At 43.3% G+C, this 12,455-nt stretch overlaps 1 protein-coding gene across 2 annotated transcripts; it reads left to right on the top strand.

Annotated features, from left to right (window-relative positions):
- Positions 1-1,421: 1,421 nt before the first annotated feature.
- Positions 1,422-11,867, top strand: LOC308299031 (phospholipid-transporting ATPase ABCA1-like). 2 transcript variants are annotated; one of them, XR_013962753.1, is made up of 5 exons: positions 1,422-1,545; positions 2,784-2,932; positions 4,082-4,262; positions 10,222-10,315; positions 11,011-11,867. XR_013962753.1 is itself a non-coding variant. In XM_080742753.1 (4 exons), the coding sequence occupies exons 2-4, from the start codon at positions 2,820-2,822 to the stop codon at positions 4,697-4,699; spliced, it is 315 nt and encodes a 104-aa protein (XP_080598879.1). In that variant the 5' UTR covers positions 1,422-1,545; positions 2,784-2,819; the 3' UTR covers positions 4,700-5,805. The 2 variants fall into 2 exon arrangements, 1 of the variants encoding a protein (XP_080598879.1); XM_080742753.1 differs by lacking the exons at positions 10,222-10,315; positions 11,011-11,867 and adding an exon at positions 4,679-5,805.
- Positions 11,868-12,455: the final 588 nt, after the last annotated feature.

Below are 12,455 nucleotides of genomic sequence, written 5' to 3'. Positions count from 1 at the left end.
GTACAAATTGTGAGTACTTTTTCCATCTCTGCTTTAGACAGAACAGAACCATTAGCACTAATTTAGCAGGTCACACAATGGATCAGATATGCATCCAGCCGATGGCTCATTCTTATGTTAATTCAAGTCGTTGAGGCACGCTTTTTAAACGAGGTGCGAATGGTTGTTTTTGATCGATATGCGAGGTATGTCCAGTCCGTCGTTCCGTGCACTCTATCATGCGGTGTGGTGTCCCCTTCACTGTTTCACCCGCATTTGGTTAAAGTTATAACGAGTGAAGTTCTAACATTGCAAACGTTGCAAATAACAGTTTCACTGTGTAGGTTTAGTTCCATATGACCACCATATCCCCTCCGTCTCTCCTTCTCCGTGTCTGACTGTCTCTGTGTGCAGTGGGTGCACGTCCGGTGCAGAGTGCAGACCCCATAGGTGCAGACTTGAGCAGTGACTTCTTGCTATTGGGGAGGAGCCATGATGGAAGCAAGGGTAGATCTTCAAGCGAACACCCTGCAGAGCCGAGACACGTTGATAGCTTGTAGATCTGTCCTTTTTGGCAAATGACACCGCTGTACTATAGAAGTATAAAAAGAGCTGTGATTCATGTGCACATGCTGTACCATGGCTTTTCTCCGGGGATTTTTGGAGCGGTGTGTGTGTAACACAGCAGCTCCGCTATAGGCAGTAATGTGTGTCTGTCCTCACTAGTACGAGTGAGTCTGTCCTCACTAGTAGTCTACGAGTCTGTCCAGTCAAGTTTGAAGAGGATCTGCACATGCGCGATTTTACCACCCACACACACATACACACACACACACACACACACACACACACAAACAAAACACACACACACACACACACACACACACACACGTGCGCACAGCAGTTACACAACATTTCGGTACCTATCAAATTGAGTTCCCCTCCGCCCGCCCGGATGCATGGAGGCTGATGGGATACTGCAACATACTGCGTTATATAGATCTAAGACACAGAATTCAGATATCTAGAACACATAGAATCTAAAACATAGACCTGGAACTGCTTAAATTCACCGCTCCACTTCGAACGAGGTTTGATTTTTTCTTTTCTTTTTGCGCAAAAAAGCTATTTGGTTCAAAACGAGCGGCGCTACCGAGAGAGAGAGAGAGAGAGAGAGAGAGAGAGAGAGAGAGAGAGAGAGAGAGAGAGAGAGAGAGAGAGACCGCGCCACCAGCAACCCGCGTCTGCCCTACGCACAACTGTTGGGTGACCCCCGACCCGGTCCGTGTACGTTCTGTCAAACCAGAAACCTAACGGACTTCAACATTCAAGAGGGTCTCCGATCCCACGTTCCACATTCCAAGTATCTACCTGACACACACAGTACAGCGCCTTTCACAATGTGAAATGTTCACAATCACATACTAGAAACCGTGCAAGTGGAAGCCCCGCCCTCTTCATTTCTCTTCCGCCTTACGTCACCATGAAACCATGGAAAGGGCCCAACGTCTTCAAAATAACAGTACTCTACAAGAGCACGAACCCCAGTCTGCACACAGCGGGGAGGTAAGCTGTCCATAAACGTTTCTAATAGCACGTATAACCTTTGCGTGTTTAATGTGCACGTTTCAGCAAAGTTATATATATATGTTCACCTGATGGAAGAAATAATCCCATAGAGTATTATATATAAGGGGTGTAGCCTCCGTTAGCATGTTAGCTTCCGTCTATGCTAATAAGCATGGACTTCAGACATTGTACTTTATTAATCAACATTTACATCACCACGATGCCATGTTTAAACTCATGGATGTTGTAGTTGATCAGGGGTTTCAACAGGTGGTCCGTGGACCACTGGTGGTCCCTGGAAGGGTGCCAGGTGGTCCCCAGCTAAATGGAGAGATGGTAAACAAATGGACCCTTAGATCTTTAGTTAACTTATTGTTAAACATCTGCATTCATCCTGGTATTTCTCCTATGCTACCAATATCGTCTCATACCCCAACACAACAACAGTGGTCCCCAGGTTGATTCTTATGTGAGGGTGGTGGTGGTCCCTGGCTCATAATCAGTTGTAGATTAATGACCAGCAGTGTGATGAGACGTTTTCTGCCCATTTGGATTGAGAAAAACGTGTGGTTGGATGTGAATTTGACCCTTTTCTAGGGGGTATTTTGCATAATCTGTTGAGCCATATAACATCACAATGCAACGTTTTGATAGTCCCATATATCATGTTCTATTAGTCGCTACACTTGATTCATGTTACAATCTTGTGAGATAGTTAAATAAACTAGTTTAAAGACACTGTGTTGAGATTACAACTGTGATACAACCCCATTTAATTATCATGCCAGATTAATTATATCCATAATGATCTCACCCAGATAGCACTGTAATTACACCACAAAATAAGATTAGCAAATTGCAACATGACTTTTGGGGATTGAAGAATGGATCAGAGAATGAGCAAAGAGAACAGAGGTTCGGTTTCAAGACGTGTACTGTAGAAACATAAACAGGCCCATCCAGTCGAATGGCAGGTGCTAAACAACTGCAGGTAGAAGCTACCAATAAGGGTTTATTTATTTCTGGTTTCGACTTTGCATTCTTCTTCAGAAGGTACTGTGTCTTGACAATGTGAGCCTGTAGATTGGCTATTTTCACTAAAGTGTGTGTGTGTGTGTGTGTGTGTGTGTGTGTGTGTGTGTGTGTGTGTGTGTGTGTGTGTGTGTGTGTTTCCACCTGGTCGACCTGTCACCCCTCCTGGATGGCATTCCCCAATGTGGAATGGACCTACACAGCCACCAGACTAGTCCACCTGCTCCACATGCTGAACAATGATGACGGCCAGGGCTTCTTCTCTTCTGCTGGATCCACGGAGGAGGAAAGTTAACCTGGTCATTGCAGACCAGAACAACTTCCTTGGCTTCAGGAGGAAAGACGTCTGCATGTGAGACGAATGTGACACAAACATTATTCATTCATTCACCAATGAATGAATGAATATAATTTTAAAAATATATCTATATTTTTTATAACATTATTTTATTGTGATAAATAAAAACATAATAATATAGGCCTGTTTCTCATAATAACACCGCAACATGTTGGTATGTATGTTATTTACAATCCACAAGCATTGGGGAGTTGATGTACAAGCTCACAACGCGTCGCTTCGCCCCCTGTTGAGAGCTTGTAGATCGGCTATTATTTATTGCTCCAAAAGCCTCCAAGTAGAGTGTTTTAACTGTGCGACAGCGATGACGCAACCAGATGGCGACGGAGTAGTGTCCGAAATGCGCTGATTTGTTCACTACTTAGTACACTACATCTGGATCCCTCATTTAGGGTTAGGGAGTAGGGAACGTGTTCTGCATTTCGGACACAGCCCCTGTGTTTGAGTGTTCCTTGTCAGATTGCATCATGTTATCCTGTGTGTCATGATGTGTGCTTACCCACCTGATCTTGAATAGTTTTCATGAATTCAAACCCTACTCCAACCTTTTTTGGAGCGGTGAAAGCGCTCCCAATAGACAGGTATGTCCGTGGGTGGGTGGGTGGCTGGGTGGCTGGCCGTGCCCGTAGCCTGGCAATACCTTGAGTGGCCACACACAACACACTAGTTAAAGGAGGGGCGCTGTTTTGTGCAGGCCAGGCACACTCACCACTCACTCACAGGCACAGTTTACAGTTTAGGCATTTAGCAACACACACAGGGTATAGCTGCTCAGATTCACCGCTCCACTTCGAACCGAGGTTTGATTTTTTTTTTTATTGCCAATATTATGTCTCATGGACACAAAAGTAGGTGGGGCCTATTTTATGGCTAAGGAGTAATATTAATTGAAAACAAATGGTTGTAATGGATTCAGAAGCCCAAAAATACCCAAATTACAAACCTCATACGTTCATATTGGCCATTTTTTATTTTTCCCCCTTTAATCCCAGGCCCTCGGGATACCCAATAACTTTGATTGGCTCCCACAAAGTATGTAAAGGGAGTTGGGTTTGACAAGCTATAGGCTAACTTTACCTTACTATATGACAAAGTATGGCATTAACCCTGTCACACCCTCTCCCACCCTCTCTCTCTCTCTAGCGGCCTTCCCTGCACGGAGGTAGAAGACGATTGGTCGGTTCCGCCCGTGCCTCAGAGCGTGCAGGACATGTTCACCAATGGGAACTGGAGCATGGAAAACCCCTCCCCCTGTGTGAGTGCAGCTGTGACGGACGCAAGAAGATGTGTCCACCTGGAGCCGGTGGCCTGCCGTCCCCCTCAGGTAAGCAATTCACTCACTCACTCACTCACTCACTCACTCACTCACACACACCAGAGATGCCCACGAGTCTCGTGATCACGAGTCAAGTCGAGTGCGGAGTCTTTGGGGGGCGAGTCGAAGTCGAGTGTCGAGTCTCTGGGGTCAGTGGGGGACGAGTCGAGTCGAGTCTCAAGTCTTTTAAGTGGCGAGTCCGAGTCGAGTTACGAGTCTTTATACATATATATCTTTTTTTATTATTTTTTATAATGATCTAGCCTCCAGCTGAAAAAGTTAGATGGCGCATCATGATCACCCGGTACTCACAGCTACAGCAGCAGCCAGCAGGCTAAATTAGGAAAGACACATGCATGTATGTACTCACAATCACGCTACGGAGGTTCTTTAGTAACGTCCACGATTAATTTATCCATTTCTAGGGGGTCTGGAAACATCTCTGAAGTAGGCAGCTCTCCTGACTCCTGATTCCTCTGTTGGAAGTTCCTTGGAAGCTTCGAGGCAGCGCAGTTATGTCCAAGTAGCAGGGTACCCATCCCGATCATCATCCAGACATCCAAAGTCTTGAATAATCCCAAAACCAGCCAAACTTGCTGTCTTGCTTAACAATTTTTATGAATTAATTGAGTAGAGGACCCCGGCGGCGGCCCCAACCAACGTAAACAAGCCATTGTGCTTTCTTGTGTTTGTATGTAACTGTGTACTAGCCTTTTCCTAAGCGAACTTCTAATAAAACATTTAATACCTACGAATTGCTAAGCAAACATACATTAACAGTCCATTAGAAGTAGCAGCCGGGTAGTAAACAACACATTGCTTTACGACAGTTACGTAAAACGTATCCCCCACAACGGGTGCCCGTGGGGATCATAGGTTGGGATGGGGCGATGGGGGAATACGTCATTTTACATTACTGTCGTAAATGTTTATTACTGCAGGGACAGGCATATATATATATTAACAGTTAACTTCAATTATGTACTGCATTTCATCATGATCATCACTCATCACTCCTTGACAGCATTAATACTTTAGTAGTTTGATACACAATAGCAAAGCAATATGAAATAAAACGCATTTAAACCTTGTTCAACATTCTTTATTCCAAAATAAAGCTTTTTATTTTGTACTTCTTTAGAAGTAAGCTATTTTTATAGCTATAAGCTATGAACTTTTTAAAGTTACTGCAATGCGTGCCATGGTCACGTGCAAAACAAGAACCAACCAACCATAAGGCAAATACAATAAAATAAGTAAAATTAAATTAAATTAAAACAAACATTTCTGCCATCTAGTGGCCTACTAAAATTATTGGAACAGTGGTGGGTACATAAAATAACATTGCTCTCATCGAACCAGACTGAATTAAGAAAAATAACAAAATCCAAAGCCTCCAAGGAGTGCTAGGCTGCCTCTGGCTGAAAAACCACATTATGCAGCATAGTGTTACATTTAATAGATAAACCCACCTCAGCAGCTGAAAGCGCATCAGTCAGTGTTACATCTAGACTCTAGATGTATGAATCTCTAGATTCTAGAGATTCAGATTAAGCCGCCTCTCAGAGGCTGAAAGACTTATGAAATATTATATAACAATATTACATTTAAAAATATATATATTTAAGCCGCCTCTCAGTGGCTGAAAGACTTATGAAATATTTTGTAACAATGTTACAATTTTAAAAAGATTTAAGCCGCCTCTCTGTGGGGGAAAGACTTATGAAATATTATGCAACATAAATGTTACATTTAAAACATGATTTAAGCCGCCTCTCTGTGGGGGAAAGACTTATGAAATATTATGCAACATAAATGTTACATTTAAAACATGATTTAAGCCGCCTCTCTGCGGGGGAAAGACGTATGAAATATTATGCAAGGTGCAGGTTACATTTCAAAAAAATTAAGCGTGACAGGTTTGCTGCACTAAGCCTGGCTCTGTGCGGGCGCATTATAATACCTCCGTGACTAAATACCCTCTCCACTGGTGCACTGGTAGCAGGGACACTAAGCACTCTCATAGCCACAGTAAACATTCTGGGGTAAACCTTAGCATTCCTCTCCCAGAAGACCAGACACTCCTCCGTAGGTGTTTCGTCATCATCGACCGCAGCGGACTCTGTGTTCTGGATGTAGCGCTTGAGTTCAGCCTTGACAGATGTGGCATGGTCTGTGTTCTTCTTGCTTTTCTTCCGATAACCTGAAAAAAGGTGAGGAACTTTGGCAGGTGGTGTCGGCGACTGCTCCTTGTCATCATCTCCACTGCTGCTCTCTTGACGTATGGTGACTTGAGATTGAGAAGCCTCAGCCAAGACATGGTCTGAAAAATTTACACAAAAACCATGTTAGTTACATTGTGATCAGATCATGATGTTAGACATACAGGGTGATGGTTAATTGCATTAATAATGACTGTACAGTACGTTGACAAGTAAACCCACCCATAACCATCTCCTTCACGTCAATCTTCACATCATCTGGAATGAGGACATCATGCTCCAGCCAAAAGAGGCAGTATGATGGGTCCAGCAGTGCAGACATCATGTAAACCATATCTCCAAAGGGCAGCTCTCCTGCAGTTTTGTCCGACTCCTCCATTCTGACATTTACAAACATCCCCTGAATCAGAAAGAATGAGAATCAGCTTTATGGTCACATCATAGGTTTAGAAAAGTAAAAAGTGAAGTGGTCAAAATATATATTTGCGCAGAGCTCCCATTGTACCTGAAAACGGCATTGGAGGGACTTCTGGAGCGCTCTCACTAAACCGACCAGGTGACGTGCCTTCTTCAGCATACTGTTGAGGTGGGTGTTGAGTGACAGGATGCTAGGGAGAGCCGCACTGAGTGTAACCACTTTGTCCCCTTGTGTGAGATCTGTTGCTTGAAGAAAGGGGAAAAGAATGTCCACAAGCTCTTTCAGCTGGCTCAACTCTCTGCTTGTTAGGCACAGGCTTTTGTGTCCTTCCTCTTCCAGCATAGTGTTAAGGCTTTGGGGATCAAGGTCAGTGACTGCCTTTACAAGGCGGAGTGTTGAGTTCCAACGAGTTGCTACAGCAGAGGGGATGCTGCGATTGGCCCCAAACGTTTTCTCAAAGGCTTCCTTCAGTCCACATGTTGTATGAAGCAAACTGCAGAATTTCGTCACCTTTGCCATTGCGCAGTTGATAGTTTTGGTCTCCTTCAGTCCATCTCGCACAACAAGCTGCAATGAATGGGCAAAACACTGGAGCCTCTGTTGCCGGCAGCTTCTCTGGATGGTGTTCACTTCATCTTGGAGGTCTTCACTCACATCCTCCCACAAGTCACCATTTTCTAGGTCATCATCTAATTCATCTTCATCACCCTCATCATCAGTGGACTCACTCCTCTCAGCTGCTGCAGTTGTTGAGGGGAAACAAACAGTGAAGGCCTTCTTCATATTTGAAGCGTTATCACTGATGATGTAATCCAATTTGTGTTTTATAGTGAACTTGTCACAGATCTCCTGAAATTTTTCACTGATTCGGAATCCAGTGTGAGAACCTGTGAATCGATCACAACTTAACAGAACCGTCTGCAGTCTCGGGGGGGTTTTCTTCTCCAGTTCCATGAAGTGGGCTGTTACACCCAGAAAGCCACGCATGCTCCTGTCTGTCCAGATGTCCACTGTCACAGACACGGTCTCTGCTTTTTCTAATTTGGATTTGATCTCGGACTCTTTTAGGGATGTTAGATCACCCAGACGTCTGGTTACAGTGCTTCGACTTACTGGGCTATATCTTTCATCCATAACTGACATGAAGTTCTTGAAGCCAGGGTTCTCGACCAGAGACAGGGGCAGGTTGCATGCGATGACGAGATCCTGAATGATGGATTCTGTGATGGCCTTCTGCCTGGGATGGCTCAGGCTATATATTTGAATACCATCTTTTGGTGGGGCCACAAAGGGATCCAGGCTGCCCTGACCCCCTTGGGCCTCTCGACGGGTGCATATTTTGGCCTTCTGATATTCAGCATACCTGTAGATGAACAACATGGAAGGTTGCTAATTATTTAAAATGTTATCATGACCTTTTATATTTAACCCAAATCTAACCCTACATTTTATTAACCATAATGTTGCAATGCATGCTATGTCTGTCTGTTTTTCCATTACAGGAGTACATTGAATATTGAATTATTGATTGAATACTTTATTAGCATTTCCCATAGGAAAAACACAAGACAGTACAGATAAAATGTGTACTAATGTACAATTTAAATTAATGGTGTTGGAATGGAAATCTAATCAATGTCCTGTGTACCACCTGTTCATAATTGTGCACATATATTATGCAGCATGAGGTAGCAGTAGCAATGTCAAAGCACCGACAGCTCATATGTCAATGATGGATTTTTTTATGAAACAATTTACATTCATTATTGTTAGAAAGAGGATAATTCAAGCTTTCCGTACAGCTGCTATTGGTAAGTTTAACAAACTTTTAGTAGGCCTACATTCATATAGGACTTTTCTGTTTGGATGTTATGGGTCGGGATAGGGATAATGAAGGTTGGTTTGATAGAAGACTTTATTAGAAGTTTGCATAGGAAAAAGTACAGTTTCATGACGGTACAGTTCACTGATACAAGGTCTACTAAATGAATATTTTGGCAGAATCAAACATCAGAATATATAGTAAGACGGTCGTAAAGCCGAGCCGTGGCGTTTTTATATCGTTTAGTTGCTGTCTGGTTAAACAGTAAACACAGCAGCACCCGGTTTTACAGTCGCCTCACTATAAAGTCAGAATTTATTCAGCAATGCCATGCCCATGATGTAGATATAGTACAAGTGGTAGTTTACTTTGTTGGTGTTTGTTTGCTGCTGTGCTTGCTTGGTGGTGCTCACTAAACGTGTTTGTTATCATAACCAGGCATTAGACGGCAACGCTCAGTTTATTTACCTCTCCTTGTGCACGGAATCGTAGTGGCGGAGGAAGTTGCTGGTTGTGGAGCCCTTTTCTTTAATGACGGCTTTGCAAACGTTGCACTTTGCCGTTCGGTTGTTTCCCGTTTGTATGAAGTTACTGTAGCCGAAAGTAATGATGAACGGCACCCGCACTGGGGTGGGGGTGCCGGCTGCAGCAGCTGTCGCCATGATGATGATCTGGGAGTGAGTGAGGAGTTGTTGATAGTGGCGGCTCTTAAGGGATGCGCGCGCAGGGAGAGCTTCCTTTGCGGGAGGGGGAGGGAACAGTGAAACAAACAAATGAAATGTCCCCTCCGAAAAAAAACATAAAATATATCCATTGCCCACGAGTCTTTTGTTGACGAGTCGAGTCAAGTCTCGAGTCTTTGAGGGGCGAGTCCGAGTCGAGTGACGAGTCTCCAAAATTTTGAGGGGCGAGTCCGAGTCGAGTGACGAGTCTCCAAAATCGTCACTCGAGTGACCGGAAGTCGCGAGTCTTTAACTCGAGTCCCCATCTCTGACACACACACACACACACACACACACACACACACACACACACACACACACACACACACACACACACACACACACACGTGTAGCAAAGTAGCTCAGCCTGAGGTCAATATAAACCTAATATATTTCCCGGCCAAGCATTGATTCCCCCATGCCCCTGTAGACCTGTGGTTGAAATCCCGGGTTCGATTCCCAGATGTTTGGTTTCCCACATGGGAGAGACCCGGATTTGAATCTCAGGCGTTTGACACGCACGCACGCACGCACGCATACACATGCACCTGACCTACATACAAATGTACTGTACATGCTATTAGATAGGCACTGCAGCTATGCACACAAAACATACATCATGTATTTTACTGCTTACTCCAGTCCTGTGTGTGTGTGTGTGTGTGTGTGTGTGTGTGTGTGTGTGTGTGTGTGTGTGTGTGTGTGTGTGTGTGTGTGTGTGTGTGTGTGTGTGTGTGTGTGTGTGTGTGTGTGTGTGTGTGTGTGTGTGTGTGTGTGTGTGTAGATGAATATCAGGCAACAGACACGCTGCAGAACTTGACGGGCAGAAACATCTCTGAATACCTGGTCAAAACCTACACTCAGATCATCGGAAAGAGGTACTCCAGCTTCATTTGTTGCCAAAATGTACTCCGCATCAAATTCCACCTTAACTGATGTTCAAAAAAGCATTGTATGCACGCAAGAGCTACTGGACAACACATTGGATTCTTTAAAGCAGGGGTCTTCAACCTTTTCAGGCCAAGGACCCCTTAACTGAGAGAGAGATGAAGCAGGGACCCCCTCTACATATTGTATAAATTTGGTATGCAGATTTCCATTGATTTGTTTGACAGCACTGTCATCAGTCTAGGTTGGATTTGTGGATTTGTGTTCATGTTTTTTCAGACATTTAGCCACTTACGTCGATACGTAGTAAACTTTCACTCTGTACCTGGTCTGCTCTTTTTGACCTCTACACCAAACCTCTTTGCTGAATATCTACAAGCTCTCAACGCCTTGCAGCGCGAGACATTGAGAGCTTGTAGATCTGCTATTTTTGGCTAAAGTTCTCGTCAGAATAGGGATGTGAGCGTTCAACATTTTTAATTGAAAGTAATTATCCTATCACACAAGGATTTGTTGGCCCCTCTGCAGTAACTCTGAGACCAGACCCTTTGTTGAAGACCCTTGCTCTAAGGTTTTAACACGCCCATATAAAAGTGTGCTTTTGTTGTTTTTGTAATCTTCTAATTCCGCTATGAAATATAAACTCTTCGTCTTTCTTTTGCCTCTCTCTCTCTGTCTCTCAAAGATGGGCGGAGGACGGTGAGGTTGTATGCGTCTCTGTGGCGACAGAACATGTCCAGCTGCTCGTTATGCGGACTCGGCTGCAAACAGTGCAGAGCTTCACAGCAGGACAACTTTGGTTTCCACAGCAGCTCATCTGCACCAGCAGCAGCAGCCAACGGCTGGCGCCACCTGGTGGTCATTCTCCTGAGGGCTCTTCAATGTTTTCAGGCCAAGGACCTCTTAGTTGAGAGAGAGATGAAGCAGGCCCCCTACATCCTGTTAATAGATTCCATATAGTTTCATTGTTTGACAGCACAATCGTCAGTGTATTTTGGATTCATGTGTAAATGGCTTTTTGGTCTCCGCGGATTTAACATTCCTTTATATATATTTTATATATATATAATGTGATAAAAGTGAAATGTAGATTACCGTACAATTTAGACTGACACATCACGTCCATGACATGACACTGGCTTGATGGCGGCTATAAGACTTGAAACATCAAGCCTATTTACTGAAGGACAGTTGGAAATGTAGAAGTCCTCGTCAATCGAACAGAATATTGTCTTGTCTTATGATTAAAAAGGACACACGGCTGGATTATATATTTCACGTGACGTCAACACATTGAACTCGTGGTGTTTAGCAGCTCCGGTCGGTCGCTTAACAATAAAGGAGAAATAAAAGTAGGCTAGTTGCGTAATAAAACATATGTATACTCACATGTTGCTTAGACTGCCTGAGGAACATTAACTACTCAAAAGCACTGAAGTCTGGCGAATTACTGAACATTATTTTAAACCAATGTGAACTAACAGAATTTGCAGTGTAGGCCTATTTGATGTATGCAAAATAATAATATTTAATACTGTTTGTGTGTCAATACTCATTTTGGGTTATTGCAATAAACCAAAGACCTGTTAACTCTTCTCCTTAATCCTTATTTCCACTTTTATTCAATGCTAAACAATGTCTGTAAAGAAGCTTCAAGCATTATAAATATCAATGCAATATTTTACAGCTGATGAAATTGACTGACTGGTGCTTAAGAGGTTCTTTTTTAAAGATGCAGTGCTGTACATTTTTCATGTCAATGTCATATAGACTACACTGTTGGCACTGATTTCATCAATAAAACATTGACAAATATGTATGTGACAGTGTCCTTTACAATTGGGCAGTGTGGAAAGAAGGTTTACCAAAATAGGTTGAGGTTTCCATATTTAGATACTTTATAATTCTATTTCTGTTCTACATCTTTTAGGAAAATACTGTATTTCTTTTCCACTGCATGAGAAAAATTGTTTAGTACTACACTACAATTACTTGACAGCTTTAGTTACTTTGAAGATTTGGGTTATTGAAACAGACATACTTTAACTGATATGACATAACTGAGGTGATGACATGAGAGTGGAGGCAACACCAACTGGAGCGTCATCTACTCCCTCCTATTCAGCAATA

The sequence above is a fragment of the Nannobrachium achirus genome (assembly GCF_963921795.1).
Source record: "Nannobrachium achirus genome assembly, chromosome: 15".
Taxonomy (NCBI): Eukaryota; Metazoa; Chordata; class Actinopteri; order Myctophiformes; family Myctophidae; genus Nannobrachium; species Nannobrachium achirus.
Note: the sequence above shows the minus strand (reverse complement) of the source record. Positions and strands in the feature narration are given on the sequence as shown.